This window comes from Lacerta agilis, chromosome 6, assembly GCF_009819535.1.
Source record: "Lacerta agilis isolate rLacAgi1 chromosome 6, rLacAgi1.pri, whole genome shotgun sequence".
In the NCBI taxonomy this organism is placed as follows: Eukaryota; Metazoa; Chordata; class Lepidosauria; order Squamata; family Lacertidae; genus Lacerta; species Lacerta agilis.
The window spans coordinates 53,752,478-53,769,441 of record NC_046317.1 but is presented as its reverse complement, the minus strand read 5'-3'; the positions used below and the strand labels follow the sequence as shown (position 1 = coordinate 53,769,441).

General features: G+C 46.1%; 1 protein-coding gene across 7 annotated transcripts in view; it reads right to left on the bottom strand.

Annotated features, from left to right (window-relative positions):
* ATP2B4 (ATPase plasma membrane Ca2+ transporting 4) overlaps nt 1–16,964 on the bottom strand; it is a 157,407-nt gene that overhangs the window by 53,173 nt on the left and 87,270 nt on the right. For all 7 annotated transcript variants that reach the window (XM_033152730.1, XM_033152731.1, XM_033152725.1 and 4 more), the window contains one exon: nt 7,698–7,895. In XM_033152730.1, coding sequence (XP_033008621.1) covers nt 7,698–7,895 — 198 coding nt within the window. The remainder of the gene's footprint in view (nt 1–7,697; nt 7,896–16,964) is intronic.

The following is a 16,964-nucleotide window of genomic DNA, read 5'->3' as shown; positions in this document are numbered from 1 at the left end:
CCGCCTCTCCAGTCCCGTGTCGGAGCTCCGCTCGCTTGATTTCCCCCCCTTACGAGGGTCAATCAAGAGCAGAGACGGCACGTCTGGGACCCACGAGGCCGCGGTCCACGGGACGCTCTTCCCGTGGCTTTAAGGGGCCCTTGGCGCAGACAAGGAGACCCCTAAAACCCCCCGGGAGCGGGAGCTCTTCAGCTCCGCTCCACCATTATCCGGCACCAACCCGGAAGCCAGAGAGGGGCCTGTTTGACCTCAACTGGAAGGCAGTCCCATAAAATAGAGCCCACATTACTAAATGCATGGCTCCTAGTGGGTACCTGTCATGTACCTGAGCCATGGGGACCACTAACACAGACTCACCTGAAGTCCTCAGTGATCAGGCAGGGATATAAGGGATTTAACAACTTATGAGAGACTTAACAGAAAAAAAGCACTTCCCTTCCCTTCCCCTATATCCATATGTCAATAAAATATGCCTCTTTATTCTCTCTGGAATTAATTTTTAGATCTCATATAAGATATGTTAACATATAATTTAACATTTTCCTAATTCAATTTTAATAACAGGGCACAATCAGCTACTTTACTGAGGGGCTTTGGAGCGCCTTAGGGCTCAGAGATCACAGGATAGAAGGCCCTAAATTAAGAAGTACAGCTGAAAAAGTGGCACATTTTCAGCAATAAATCTAAAGAGCTGTCACAAATTGATCTTTCAATAAGAGACATTTAAGAGCAAATTGATGAGCTAGACAGCAATAAGTCACACAGAACAGATGGTGTTCACTCAAAAGTACCAGAGATCAGAACAATGAAATTACAAAAACTGCTAACTGTATAAAATCAACTTATGTGGCAGAGGTATAAAAGGCAGCCATTGTAATGCCGCATTCTATGTTTGTATGTGTGTGTCTTAAAGGCTATAAAGTTGTTTGTAGAACTGTAGGACAGTGAGTCACTTTAGTCCCAGAAAAATCAGTGAAAATTGTAGTAGTCAGAAGAGAATTGGTATAGTCCACCCACAGGATGACCTTATAGAGCAGCCACATTAAAAACAGTTCCTGCACAGCCCTGCTAAAAGCACATTTAAGATCAAGACTCAAGATATGCCATAGGTGAGGACTAAGGCCTGTAAAAACACAAAGGGGCCAGGATTCAGGCTAACAACAGGGTCCGGATAGAATTGGACACAGGGCCAGTTGTCAAAGGGAACACCAACCAAGTGCTGAACAGGATACGGGCCCAGAGAGGAACTTAAGCCAGCACTCAGGCTCCAAGAGATAAAAGACTCAAGGAGAAACTAAGACACATTTGACAAGATGGGAATCACTGGAAGACTCCTCAAGTGCCCAGGTGAACACCAAAGCTTTTGAGCAGCTCCAAAGAAAAATGGTTTTCAAGGAAGAGCAAGTAGGAATATCTTTCAAGGCGCAGCTTCCTGGAGCTAGATAAGGTCAAGACAGAAGAAGGAAGACAGCACATGAAAAGACAAAGAACTGAGGGCAGGAGAAATAATCTGGATCCATGGACAATAATAGCGAGAGATGTGTGTGGTGTCTGTCTGTCTTAGTGAATCAGGCGATATTCTGGGATGTTGTTGTTCAGTCGTTCAGTCGTGTCTGACTCTTCGTGACCCCATGGACCAGAGCACACCAGGCACGCCTATCCTTCACTGCCTCTCGCAGTTTGGCCAAACTCATGTTAGTAGCTTCGAGAACACTGTCCAACCATCTCATCCTGTCATCCCCTTCTCCTTGTGCCCTCCATCTTTCCCAACACCAGGGTCTTTTCTAGGGAGTCTTCTCTTCTCATGAGGTGGCCAAAGTACTGGAGCCTCAACTTCAGGATCTGTCCTTTTAGTGAGCACTCAGGGCTGATTTCTTTAAGAATGGATAGGTTTGATCTTCTTGCAGTCAATGGGACTCTCAAGAGTCTCCTTCAGCACCATAATTCAAAAGCATCAATTCTTTGACGATCAGCCTTCTTTATGGTCCAGCTCTCACGTCCGTACATTACTACTGGGAAAACTATAGCTTTAACTATACGGACCTTTGTCGGCAAGGTGATGTCTTTGCTTTTTAAGATGCTGTCTAGGTTTGTCATTGCTTTTCTCCCAAGAAGCAGGCGTCTTCTAATGTCGTGACTGCTGTCACCATCTGCAGTGACCATGGAACCCAAGAAAGTAAAATCTCTCACTGCCTGCATTTCTTCCCCTTCTATTTGCCAGGAGGTGATGGGACCAGTGGCCATGATCTTAGTTTTTTTGATGTTGAGCTTCAGACCATATTTTGCACTCTCCTTTTTCACCCTCATTAAAAGGTTCTTTAATTCCTCCTCACTTTCTGCCATCAAGGTTGTATCATCAGCATATCTGAGGTTGTTGATATTTTTTCAGGCAATCTTAATTCCGGTTTGGGATTCATCCAGCCCAGCCTTTCGCATTATGAATTCTGCATATAAGTTAAATAAGCAGGGAGACAGTACACAGCCTTGTCTCTGTATTCTGGCATAGCCAGGCATAAATGTAAGAACTCCAGGACTGAGCTTTGGACCTGGAAACACCATGGATCCTCTGGAATCACCCCATGCGATTACCCAACTCCTAATACTTCCTCATCACTGCCCTACCCCCTTGTCTTCTTCCCTCCGGGACAAACCATTTTTTCCAGGCTGAGAGAGGGCAGCCTAATTTATGTTGCTAAGCAACTACCAATGACAAATGGTTAGATCAGCTGCTTGACAGTTCTGGACCACTATGGGGTGTGTGTCTACAGTAAATATCCTGTTTACTAATGTGATGGCCCTGTGGATGTTGCTGCACTCAAGACAAGCAAGATGACCACCTCAAAATATTATGACCTGGGAAACGGCCTGGAACACGGCAATGAGAAACAGCAACATGGGCAGCAGGATAAATTCTAGGGAAGAGACATTGTGCCTATCTCTGTCACTACAGCTTCTTAGTGAAGAACCTTCTGGACTGACTCCTCCCAGGGTGGCCATTGGTTCCTCCTAGACAGGAAAGAGTGTAAGAGAGCTTCCTGTTTCAGTGCAACTTTGCTCTGGTGTGTTATGAGTTTCTGGTCTTCAGTCCTGCCTTCTGGTTTGCCCTCTCTCATCCCAATTGCTCTTCAGTCTGGACTCCCAGTTCCTGACTCGCTCCAGATGTCTGCCCACGGCCCAGCCCTGACAACAGGATGACCACCTACTCCATGTCTAGTCATGTCACAAACTGTGACACTCGCCTGGCATTGCAGGCATTGTAAATGATGCCGTAGGATGATAAGGATAGATTGAATGGAACGATCTTACAAAAAAACCCCAAAATGACATGGCAATGAAATGCCAAATGAAATTCAGTGCAATGAGTGCAAAGTAATGCTCACTGGAAATGACTATTTAATGTAAGCATAGAATATCGAGCTCTAAATCACCACTCAGAAAACAGATTGTGGAGTCATTTTTCACTGCTGAAATAAACAATGCACCACTGTAGCTATAAAGGTAAGCCGAAAGGTTAGAAACTATTAGGGGGAAAGAAAGGGGGTGGGGAGAGAACAACACAAGAAAAAGCTAACAATGCCCATATCAAAAATCATTGCTGCTGTGTGCACAACTTGATTCCATGAGCTGTTCTATTATATCACACACAAAAAGAAGACAGAATAGACCTGGAGGGGAGCAAACTGTTGAGAACAGGGAACAAAAAAAATCAACGGCAAGGACAATTTCCATTATGAGGAAATCCCTTAAAGTCTTAATAGTACTTGTCCTTTGAGGGATGGCATCACAGATGAAAGTAAGACTATGTAACATCCACAAGGAAAGGGCAGAAAAAGTGAACGAGGAACTTGAATTTTTGTCTGGTCTCTATGATGGTATCTTGCATAGACGGAGATCCCATCATTAGATTTCCCAAGAAAACAAGTAGGGAGCAACTCAATGAAATCAGCCACCACCAGGTTTCATTGAAAAGTTGTTTTTACACAATGCACTGTTACCGGTAATCTATAAAACTCTTATTCACTGGATTTGTGAAGGCTTTTAGAACAACAGATGAAAAAGATGAAACAGATGAAAAATAAAAATAAAGGACTCCTGAAGTGCCAAGGTGATCATCAAAGCTTTGGAGTATCTCCAAAGATAAAAGTTCCAGAGTAGGAATATCATTCAAGGGCTAGATAAGAGCCAGACAGGAGAAGCAGAACAAGTGCATGACAAGAAGATTGTTGGCTGCTATCACGACAGTAAGAGTATACAAACTCCCCACTCCCTTAAACCTCAAGCTCTTTCCTGCATTCCGTCTAGTCTCTGTCAGTCACAGGACACTGGATTGAATTAATCATTGGTCTTACTCAACGTGGAATTCTTAACTGATGGGTTTTGTAGGAAACAGCCACTGTGAGGAAGGCTAAGTCAAGACGCCCTGCTGATAGTGCAGTAAATACCATTGGATAATGGTACTAATCCACAGTTTAGCAAGAAGAGTCATCACAAGTGTAGGGTTTCTGTAGTGGCTTCTCGCGAGTAAAGAGTCCTGACTCCGGATCTTCTTATTTACAGGATTTATTGTACAACTATATACATTGCAGAGCTCAAAAGTCTGTGACCATCTTAGTCACTCTCAGATCCCAGAAGTGGTGCTTTTCGGGAGTGCCCCAACAAAAGAATGGGCACCCCAAGTCTCCTCCTCTCATCCCTGCATTTCACCCCTCTACACAATTGGGGCAACGGAACTGCCATTGCCCCCTCCTCCACTGAGCCGCTTGGTCGGTGTTAGGAACCTGGAGCATCCCACAGCCCCTTCCCCATGGAGCTCTCTTCCTGCCTGTTGCTCCCGCATGATGTCTCCCTGCTGCTCTGGTGGTGTTGGGAACCTTCAGCCTCGCAGAGCCCTTCCACCATCCCGCTGGACTCTGACGGTTCCCTGACAACAAGCTAGCCAAAATCAGTAAGTCGTGGCTCAGTTATTTCCTAACCATAGGTTACTAAGGCAGGGGTTGTTGGGAGTTGTGGTCTAAAGTATCTGAAGGGCACCGGGTTGGTGAAGGCTGTTTTAGAGTCAGTGGTCAGCACTCACCTAATCCCAATGTATTTATCACCCATCATATGCTTTTAAAACATCTGCTGCTGCCAGCTTTGCTAATGCTGTTACTAAATTATTTCAAGTAAGAATAATTTGTTTTTTCATACATGCTCTTAATTTTGGACCCCGTATGAGTGAACACCAACAAGTACATTTAATGGCTTTCTTCCCACCTTCCCTTATCTCTGTGAATGAGAAATACTCTGCTAGAGAATAAACTAATTACATATCAGATTGACCATAACAGTGTCTCTTCTCTTGTGCTCAAAACTATTCTTGGGCTGTATCTCCTGGGAGGAAGGGAAGGTCTGAGATGATATAAATTCATGGAGGGCAAGCCATCAATATGATGGCTATGCTCTACCTCCACTCTCAGATGCAGTATGCTTTTGAATACCAGCTGCTGAGAGTCACAGGTGGGCAGAGAAGCTTGTAGCTTTCCACAGGCTTCTGGTTGGCCACTGTGAGAACAAGATGCTAGGCTAGAGGAGCCACTGGCCTGATCCAGCAGGCTCCTCTTATGTTCTTTCAAGTGTTTCAACTCAGCTGCCCTCCTTTCTTGTTCAATGCTGTCAACCATCACAGCCTCCTTACTGTCAGGGAAGTGGTTCAATTTAACTGACAGCTTACAGCAGCAACACAGACAACAATAAAGACAGAAACAAGTGATATCTCCTTTCCTTTATGGGAGAATTTGGTGGGGGTGGTATTTCAGCCACATTTTCTCCGCTACAGGTTCCATTTCTCATCCACTTATCTCTACCCAAGTCCATAAAATTATTTGGATACCAGCATAACATAAAGAACTTACGAACAGGATTCCATCTTCTGTTTCTATGCCACGGGTAATATTACTGCTTAGGCAGAAATTGCTATAGCATCACTGAAATACCATCTAGCATGTTTACTAGGATTCTGAAATACTGTACAATATTATAGACAGGAAATTTTAGGGCAGCAGCAGCGGCAGCAGCAGCGGGGGGCTCCTGCATCTAAAGCCAACTACAGTGGTACCTCGGGTTAAGAACTTAATTCGTTCTGGAGGTCCGTTCTTAACCTGAAATTGTTCTTAACCTGAGGTACCACTTTAGCTAATGGGGCCTCCTGCTACCACCGCCGCGTGATTTCTGTTCCCATCCTGAAGCAAAGTTCTTAACCTGAGGTACTATTTCTATGTTAGCGGAGTCTGTAACCTGAAGTGTCTGTAACTTGAAGTGTCTGTAACCCGAAGTACCACTGTACACTGAATTATTATATTTCGTTGGTAAAATTGAATTATTCAATTGCTGGGACTTGGCTAGGCCAAAGGATGTAGCTCTCCTTTGAGATTGTTGTGAAGTCATTAGGAGTAGCTCCTTTAATTGACAGAAGTTTTTGGATCAAGCTGCATGTTATTTGTTCATTGCAGTTGGCACTGTTAAAAGGGAAGGCCTAGGGAGTCGAGACTTGTGAGAGGGTGAGAAAGTGGGCAGGAAAACACAGCCATGCTGCCAGCTGGGGAATTTGATGAGGGGTGGGATATATTGTGTTTTAACTCTCAATCAGGTAAGGGAACAAAGAAGGGAGAATATAAAATTAAATGTTCAGCTAGGGAGAATTCAGCACAGATTAACAGTCAACATAGATTTATACTCAATGAAGGTCTGGACCCAGCAACACCCAAAACAGTCATTTCTTGAGAGCACAAATTATTAAGTCTATGAAATGAGAAGGATTTGGTTTAGCTCACAAGGTGAGTCACTTGTTCTAAGAAATGTGAAGGATCTACTTTATATTACAAGGTGAGCCATTCATTCTAAAGCAGAGATGGGGAATCTGTGGCCCTGTTGGGCTCCAGCTCCCACCATCCCTGATTTTTGGCTGTGCTGTGGATGATGGTACTTGGGAGCCCAACAACATCCAAAAGACCACAGGTTCCCTGTTCTAAAGCAATGGCCCACATTGTGGGAAGATATATCCCACTTGGGAAGGTGCCCAGTTTGCAGCTCTAGGGCAACACAGATTTGGCTTTCCCCTACCTCGACACAGCTGGCCTCCTGTTCCAGTGTAAACTGGAATCTTACACAATGGAGCAGAGGGGCAAGAAAAGCACGTGGACAGACTGCTGTGACAACCGGGTAGGAGTGAACCTGCTGAATGGCTTCATGCCTTGAAGCATCTATTGTTATTATTAGCAGTAGCATAGAATAATAGAATTCATAGAATCATAGAGCTGGAAGGGTCCCAAGGGTCATCTAGTCCAAGCCACTGCAATGCAGGAATCACAACTAAAGAATCCCTGACAGATTCCCTGTAGTAGTAGTATTTACAGGCAACTCCTGGTTTAGGTTTGTCTGAACGATGTGCGATTGCACATGCATGCACAGTGCCGTACTCAGAAGTAGCCCCCAAACGTCATAAAGACGTCATAAAAGGGGTTGGAACGGGGCAAAGTTGGGCATGAATATTGCCTGTATTGGACTTCTTAGTTATTTGTTATGCAAAAGTTCTCAAAGCAACTAACAACACATTTCGAAACATAAACATAAACCATTTCTGCCATTCCCCCCCCCCATGGTCTCCCCCATGCTGCCCTGGGAGCCAAGCTGCATAAACAGAGAAAGTGCAGGTTACTTACTTTCATTGTCGCCACCAGGAGGGTGATAGAAAGACAAGCCCAGGGAGATTATGGCTGCAATTTCCAAGATGATTAACGTGACATCCTGAAGTGCTTCCCAGACTAACTGCAGGAAAGTTTTGGCCTTTTTGGGTGGGATGAAGTTCTGGCCAAATACTTGCCTTCTTTTTTCCAGATCCGCGGGGTTCCCAGAGAGGCCTGCAAGAAAGAGGGTGTGTGGAAGAGAGAGCAAATTAAAGGGGAGTATCAAAAAGCATGATTACTTTGAACCCACTCTTTGTGCTCACTTTCCTTCATCTTCCACAGCTTCCATTATGTATATTCAGGGACGTCTTAAGTATATCCGGCGCTGTGGTACAAAGATCCCTCCGGCGCCCCCCCCCCTTTCCCAGAGTTGCCGACCTTTTTATGGCGCTACTGGCAGCTTTGCGGGGCTGGAGGAAGTGGGCAGCAGCTGCAGGGCGGCTTCTCTGGCGGGGAAGAGGCGGAGGCTCCGGGCGTAGCACTGCTTCAGCGAGGCAGGTGAGGGCAGCGAGCTGATGCCGGGAGCCGCGCCCAGCCTCTGCCTCTTCCCTGAAGCCTGTGCTGCGGTGGCCACTGCAGGTGGAGGCTCGAGGTGCGGCGCTGCTTCTGCGCGGCATGACAGAGGCGGGAGAGGGCAGGGAGCTGATGCCGGGAGGCACCACGTCCAGCCTCTGCCTCTTCCCTAGTGCCCCACAGAACTTGGTGCCCTGGCCCCCTGCGCCACTTGCCTCTATGGGCAAGACGCCCCTGTGTATATTACAAAGTACTTCCCACCCTGCAAACAGTAGAGCTCTCCTGCGGTAGATGCTGTTTGCAAATAAATATTGCAAACACGAAGTTGCTATGTCAAAGAGAATGAATGAGAGGTGGAGAACCACTTGCAGCCCAAGGGCAGGATTCCCTTCTGGAGGACACAAGCCAGCAGTGGGCGGAGCCAGAGGCAAAAGTGGGTGGAGCAACAAATGTAAATGTTACCCTTTTTTATCATAGGTGAGTTTGCACTCACACACCCCTCTATCCTCCATCCAGACTATGTGGCACTACTTTATTTAACAAAATTAACACATCACTTGGCTTGATGAAACCTCTAAGCTGCTTACAAGAAATATAAACCTTATCAACAAAGAACAGTTAAAAACAAGTACTGAAAAATATTTAAGAGATAATTAAAATTAACAGTAAAAGATAAACACGTGTCAACATCTATATATTGGGATAGGCTTGCCTAAACAAAAATGTTTTAAGCAGGTGCAGAAAAAGAGTACAGTGAAGGCATCTGGCTGGTGTCAACAGGCAGGGAGTTCTGAAGTGCTACCACCCTAGAAGATTGATTTCTTACAGCTGCAAAGTTCAAGGACACATTCCAGCCAGGCAAAAACTTTCAGGGTGCAAAGCAGGGCCAATCAGGGGTCTGGCCTAGGCAGAATTCTGAGGGCCAGACAAAGGCCCCAGACATTTCACCTCCCCACCCCTGCTCTAGACATGTTACAGCCTTGGAGAACTTTGGCATCCCAAGAACAGAATACTTTGTATTTGTTATCACGCAGGCATGGAATCAAATATTTTCTGTAAAAATCTGGAGTACCTCCACACACATCCCCTCATCTGCTCACTTTAACTGACAGTGTACTTAACACACCCACCCACATCGAAAAAGAAAAAGACAGCTGCACAGATTGGTAGTGATTTCTACACCTGTCTTTTGGGTGTCTTTCTTACGGCTGTTTAAAAACCACATCCTGCTCCACAGCCGCTTAAGTTCAGGAGAGGGAGAGGAAGATCTACATTTTTTTTAAAGAAAACTTTGTGCTGAATAAATTAGGAATAGGAGGATTAGTAATTAGGCAAGGCCAAAAATGAAAATTACTCTGCATAATTCTGGTTAATCACATAATTGGGATTTTTGAAATGTTAAGTGGACAGAATCCCATTTTAAATGCAAGACAACCAGGGTCCACTTCCCAGATAACAATGTGCATTCGGCTGATCAAAGCAGCAACATAGAAAGGGGCTTAGCTATTGTCTCGCTTGTGGTAAGTATCCAAAAGATGTTGAGCACACAGGTCAACAACCCATCCATCCCGCATTAGGATTTTCATCATAGAAATTATTTTCACATGCATTCTGGGAACAGAAATGTCTGCAAAAGAAGAAGAGGCCTTGAAACCCATTCCCACCAATCAGATCGCACTATTTTGCCCAAGCTCTTGCTGCTCCTCAGAAACAAAGGAGGAAAGCCAGCTGCAGTTCTCACTCGAAGAGAGCAAGGTGTCAAGGATGCTGTGCTGGTGTTCCCAGATTTCCCTGAAGCCCAGATAGTGGGGCGTGAAATACCAAACAGGAGCAGAAGGAGCCCTGTGATCTTGCATGACTAGCTTTGCTCAAATATCAGGTCGGAGGGTTCACTCTGCAATCTACCAGGGTGATGTGGGGAAAGGTGGCAAGCCAGCAAGTGATGTGAACTCATTTCACGGTTGCCAATTCCGAGGCAGGCTATTGGGGTGGGGGGGTGGGGGGAGACATTCTTGGCACACAATAGAAGAAAGAGGAATTCAAGAAGGGATGGGAAGACTCTCGTCTCTTCTCCGCTTCAAGTCTATGACCATGTTGGTCAAACACCCCGTCTTATGAATTCTTAAGAGTCTGGCTCCTGCTACCTTTTACATGGACCAGAAAATTAGAAATTAAACCTGAGCTGACTATGCATTGACCAGTCTCTCTGCTGCAGGGCTGTCTTAAGCATATGTGGTGTCGGGGTGCAAAGATCTGCCTAGTGCACCCCCCAGGTTGCCCAGTCTCAGGCACGCAGCAGGGCGGAGCCGGCCAGCCGCCTCAGCGTCTCACTGGCTTGGTCACCCCCGAACTTGCGGCGCAGAGCTGCCTGCAGTAGAAGAGCCCGCTGTGGCTCTCCGACGGATGGGCGGGCTCTTCCCTGGACTCAACTCTCTGGCCCTGGACTCTCGGCCTGGCGCCTCTGAGAGCCCGCCACTCGGGAGCCCCGCACCCCTAGCGCCTATGGGTAAGACGGCCCTGCTCTGCTGCAAGTGGGCCAGGAGCAGTAGTGTTTCCTGCTGGAGGACTGGGTTTCCTGAATTAGCTTGGTGGGTGGGATGGAATAGACAGCCCCTGAGATCTCTTTCAGCTCTATGATGCTATGATGGCAGCTGCCAGTGCTGTGCCACTGCCTCAGCTTTAGGGGTTAAAAGGAATCACAAGGCTGTTGGGGGCATCATGTAAATACAACAAGTGTGGAGGGATTTTTCCATTTGAAGAGGCACATTTTGCCATTTTTAAACCGAGAAGTGACCTGATAATGCATTTCTTTTCACAAGTGCCTACTACGTTTCAAAATAAAATATTATTTCCTGACACGTTATTTCTCTCTCTCTCTCTCTCTCTCTCTCTCACACACACACACACACACACACACACAGTCAGCTTACACATTTATTTCTGGATCAAACTGGACACATTAATAAATATATCCTTGAATATATTAATATATATTCTTTTTTTGTTATTATTACGAAATGAACAGCACCTGTGCCGCTGTCCCCCTCCTAGATTGGAATTCTGGGCTGCAAGTTCCCTCCCCTTCCCCACAAGCTCTTCACACATCAGTGGGATTTTCAAATCCCCAAAATAATTCATGCCCTGCAAGCACAGATACCAAACAATCCGTACTGCAGGAAAAAAAACTGAACCCCACTGCTGGATCTAAGCACCTTATAATAATAATTTTTATTACCATAGAGCCTAACATGAAACATCCAATTCCTTTTACGACTAAAGGTGTTTACCAGGATAGTTATAGCAGATACGAACCAAGTGGCAAAACTGCCTCAATTTATATTGCAAAAGAGACAGCATTTTCCTTGGGAGAATGGAATTCATGAAGGAAATGGGATAACATGGCCATGCAACAGCTGTAGAGAGGTTGAATACAATATTTTCATTTTCCTCCCATGCTTCCTTCAAGATCTCAGGTTGGTGTACATGACCCTCTCCATCCCTACTTTATTCTCACAACTCTGTGAGGCTGAAAGATGGTGACTGTCCCCATATCAGCACTGGGGGTGAGTCAGGATTCGAACTTTGCTTCCCCTGGTCCTAGTCCTGACACATGAACCACTATGCCATGCTGGCTTTCCTTCAATGATGTCACCAAGTAGGCTGAACCCAATGAATGACCACGCATGACCAGATGGATGTGATGCCTTGATACAGCAAATGGCCAAGTTTAAATGGTAAAGCTTTGGCAGAGAGAGATTGAGCACATCTTCATTGCTTGCCCGTAGCTCTAATCATGAAGCCCTCTGTGGCCTAGAGCTATAAAGATTCCTTCTCTCAAGGACTATCACTCTGGCTTTTAAGGTCTTCTCAAATATAATAGTTGCCAAAATGTCCGACTGCCACTTAAGACGCTCAGAGTCTTGGCAGTTCCCACAATGCTTTGCTTGGGCAGGAAATGACAGAATAATGTCCCTGCGTGGTAACAATCTGGATGGTGTTTTCTTTGACATATGGGATGCTTCTAGGGGTTCCCAGCAGGCACATAAGCTCCGGAAAACTTGCCACGCTGTCTGACTGGTGACTTACACCTCTCTCCCCCCATCTCCCTGCAGATGAAGGGGCAGGAAATGGAAAGAAGAAACTTGAGCTTACTGGAGTCTGCTGGCTTAAACAAATGTCCAGAGTGAAGAGAGAAATCAATGTTGCTTTTATCCAAAAGCAAGCAGATCAGAGCAGCTGGAAAACAAGGAAGTGCAGCTCCAAGAGAGGAAAGGGGGAAGATGAGAGAGAAGCCAATTAAAAAATTCATCCTCGTAGCTTTGGGAGGGAAGAAAGGATACCTGTCCCTACACTGATACTTCCCAAGCCAATTTTTCTAGAGCTAGGATCTCTGGCTGGACCAGAAATGAGACCTGAGTGGACTTTCAGACATTTCCAGAGAGCAGTGGCTGATTGGGAATGTTCAAGGAAGGTTAAGCTGTCAAGGCAGTCTACTCTTTGTCATGAACTGGCTGGATGCAGAGGACTGGTGGGAGGCCCCCAAGGGAACTCCCAAGTGAAGAAGTCTTGGAGCCAGGGGAGTGGTGGTGAGATGACAATGAGTGGTCAGAGGGAGAAGAGGGGACAGACTGGGAGGATGAGGAGGGTGTCGGGAACTGAAGAGGCTACAGGGTTTAGTGAGCAGAAAGAGACTATGGCAGAGCATGGTTCGGACTCAGAGGCAGGAGAGGAGGGGGCCAGGAGACAAAAATGAAGCAGGCTGCTGAAGAATCAAGGAGTCTCCCCCTCCTGCTGCGACCAGCCCTCCTTCACCCTGGTCTCCCAGAACGTGCAGAGAAATGGAAGAGGGTGGAACAACGGGAGACAGAACGACAGAACACTAGCATTCTAGGGAGGGAACCACACAAGGAGCCTTAGACAGCTGTGGAAGGACCTTCAGTCCTCACAACTGCCTCATTGGGGCAGGACCTACTGGAAATAGTTGCTGGGATCACTAGAACTGCACTGTTTTGGTTTCTTTGAATGAAGCATTAACTTCACTGATACCAGCATGGTTGTAGCCAGGATTTATGTTAGGGGGAGCAGGCTTCATATTAGGGGGGCAGAACCTCAGAAAGTTAAGTATTTTTATGGATTTACTTGATTGGGAGGCAGCTTCCCCCCTGCCCTCCTGGCTATGCCCACGGACACTGGTGTTTTTTACTGCTGACCTACTCCTGACTCCGATTCCTGAAATTTGGGGGAAAGATTCCAGAGAGGCTACCATTTCTTTGCCTCTAAACTCCACCTCTGCATGCCATTTAATGAGCATTACTCCAAGATGGATTGCCTTCCCCAATGGGGCACCCTTCGTATATTTGGAACTACAACTCCCATCATCCCTGATCATTGACAATGCTGGCTGGAGCTAATGGGATTTGTAGTCCAAGCCATCTGGCATGCACTGGGCATGGAGAAGCTTGGTGTATACCTTAACATTTACCTATTTACCTACACACTATTTTATGTACAGGAGTACATTCCTCTACAAGATGAGGTGTGCTTAGTGAAGAACTGTGGATTATTCTGCAAGCTCTCTCCTTTGTTCTGCTTTCCAGAAAAGAAATAGGCAGAGGCAGCTTGGGAAGAGACAGAGGGCTCAACTCTGGTAACATAACAAGGAGTTCTCACCTTGCTTAAACTCTTCCCCAAGTGAGAACAAAAGCAATATAAGGGTGTGCTACTCAAATAACTTTGTACAAACACAACCCTGAGATTGTGTTCTTTAAGTAATTACTCCAATATAACAGCTTCATCCTTGGGAGCGATTTCTTGCAGCAGATTCCCATTGGAGGAATTGCACACGGAAGTGGAAATCTAGGTGGATTTTACTACAAAGGCCTTGGAGCAGGTCCCTATCACCTCCTGTTCAGCACCCACTCCTGGGAAAGACATGTTAATGTTTAATGTATGCTCACAGTATACAGAGGCAGCTAGTCTCTGTCACTGTTCATGCAACTCCATTCAAACTACCCCCTCCGCCACCGCCCGCTCTAATCCCAGGTCCCTCATCTTGTCTTTTCCGAATCCACACCAGGCAGAGCAGAGGCTCAAGACAAATCCACCCCTTACTGCCACCCTCCCCCCAAAGTAAGTGAATTACAATTCGCCACAGAAAGCTCATTCCTGGTTTTCTCTAAAGGAGGACAGGAGGCCCACTGGACCAGACTGGATGTGTCTCCACTTAAGTGGGCAAGCTCCATGCTCTGGGTCACTTTGCCTCAAATCAATCACTGATGGTGAGAGGTGCCACTGTGGGCCTGGCTTCCCAGCAGCAGTCTTGCCACCATGTCCCAGGATGTTGAGGGGGCAGGGCAGGAGTGAGGCTGGGGTAGTTCAAGCACACCAGAACAGCCAATCTGGTGCAATGAGTTGCTATTTCTTGGGTATGCTGGTCTTATTGGGTAGCTGGTCTTATTGACAACACATTTTCCTCCCAGCTACAGTACTCGCTTCTTCCCAGGCTCCTGTATTTCATGCACGCTGCCTTTCTTCTACTGTGTCTGCAGACTATTGGCTTGTTTGGTTGGAGTGTGCTTGTCTGACACCCTCCTCAATCAAGTTCTCGCTTTTGTTTTCTTTTAATCTCTTGCAAGCGCCCTGCATCCACAAAGGCACCAGCTGTTTGGGTGCACAACTGTGCAACCAGCTACTAAGAGGAAAACAAATAAACTGTACACTGTGTGAAAATGGGGCTTCACTGACTCTAGCTGTATAAAAAGTACAGTGGATAAAATAACGACAACAACCAAGCCTCATGAAGAACAGTTGAAGGAGCTGGGTATGTTGAGCCTGGAAAAGAGGAGAATGAGAGGAGATATGATAGCCATCTTCAAATATCTCAAGGGCTGTCACATGGAAGAGGGAAACAAGCTTGTTTTCTCCTGCTCTGGAGGGTAGGACTCAAACCAATGGCTTCAAGTTTTAAGAAAGGAGATTCCGACTACGGAAAAAGTAAGAACTGTTCGACAGTGGAACAGTCTCCCTCAAGAGGTTGTGGACTCTCCTTCCTTGGAGGTTTTAAAGCAGAAGTTGGATGGTCATCAGTCATGGTCATGGATGCTTTAGCTGAGATTCCTGCATCTTTTAAAAACAACAACCCAGTAGTAAAATAATTTGAAGCAAATTACAATCAAGAGAATATATGTATCGGGGTCAAAGGCCAGGACAAAGAGGTGAGTCTTCAGCATACAATGAAAACAACATTCAGAAGGCGGCAGATGCACTTCTGTAGGGGGAAGGAATTCCACAGCTTAGGAGTTGCCACAGAGAAAGCCCTGTGAACCTGAAATTCACAGGGAGGAAACATTTCGTTTGGTGTTGCTTATGGGTAACATCATGTGGACTACACATCTTAAATGAGAACACAAACACAAAATAAACTCCAGAGTGGATAAGCCTTAACACCAATACATATAGTTGTAATATATAAACCTTAGAAACAAGCCCAACACAGTTACTAGTCAGCAGTTTATTTTACTAGCCTGCTAAGGTGAGCAGCCTCTTCCTGTGCAGCTAGCATGGAAATGTAAGCTCCAAGCCACTTAGCAAGTTAGTTGCTGTTTTTATACTGCCTTCTGCCCAGCATACTGGCAGAGAATAAATGGAGCTGTGTTTCTATGCTGGCCAGAAGCCTCTTCCTCTGTGGTCAGCATGGAAACTAAGAAGGCTAGCAGAAGAGGGAAGGAGCCATCCGCCTCTCTGCTGCCAGCACACTCACTTGCCTACACGGAACTCCTTGTTACCCATGCCAACCGGGCAAGTTAGATGTAATATATGCAGTGCAATATAAGTTCTAGTGGTTTGTGTATTGGAAATTGGGGTTCTAGTCCCCCCTTGTCCATGAAGCTCACTGGGCGATCTTGGGCTGCTTACTGTTTCTCATCCTAATCTGCCTCACAGGGTTGTTGTGAAGATGAAAATGAGGAAGGGGGGAACCATGAATTCCTTGGAGGAAAGGTGGGATAGAATTGCAATAAATAATAAATAAATACCGTCTGCCAGTTCAGGATACCTCATGTGAGAAACCCTAATAGCAAAGGACTCATGCTGACAATGGCAGTACAACCACCAGCTGCAGTGGCAGAAAGAGAGAACATTGAAATTTAGCTCTTATTCACTGTGCGTGTGCATGTACACACATTTGTGTAGTTACTGAAATGTCCAAGTTAGCTACCCTAATTTCAGGTTTATGGAAATGCTATAGGTGTATAGCAGGGGTGGCCAACTCCCAAGAGACTCACAGAATTAAAAACTGGTAGTGATCTACCCCCTTTTGGGGGGTTCAATTCAGGTCAAAGTTGTTGAGCTTTCTTTAGGAAGGAGGAAAGCCCCGTTTTGGGGGGGAGATCAAGGCTAAGTTCTTAGGAGGGAGAAAGGGGAAGAGCCACTCACAGATCGCTGATGAAGGCAGGGCGAGGGGGTGTGGTCTAAACCACTGAGCCTAGGGCTTGCCGATCGGAAGCTCAGCGGTTCGAATCCCTGTGACTGGGTGAGCTCCCATTGCTCAGTCCCAGCTCCTGCCAACCTAGCAGTTTGAAAGCGTGTCAAAGTGCAAGTAGATAAATAGGTACCACTCTGGCGGGAAGGTAAGTGGTGTTCTGGTTTTGCCAGAAGTGGCTTAGTCATGCTGGCCACATGACCCGGAAAAACTGTCTGCGGACAAACGCCAGCTCCCTCGGCCAGTAAAGT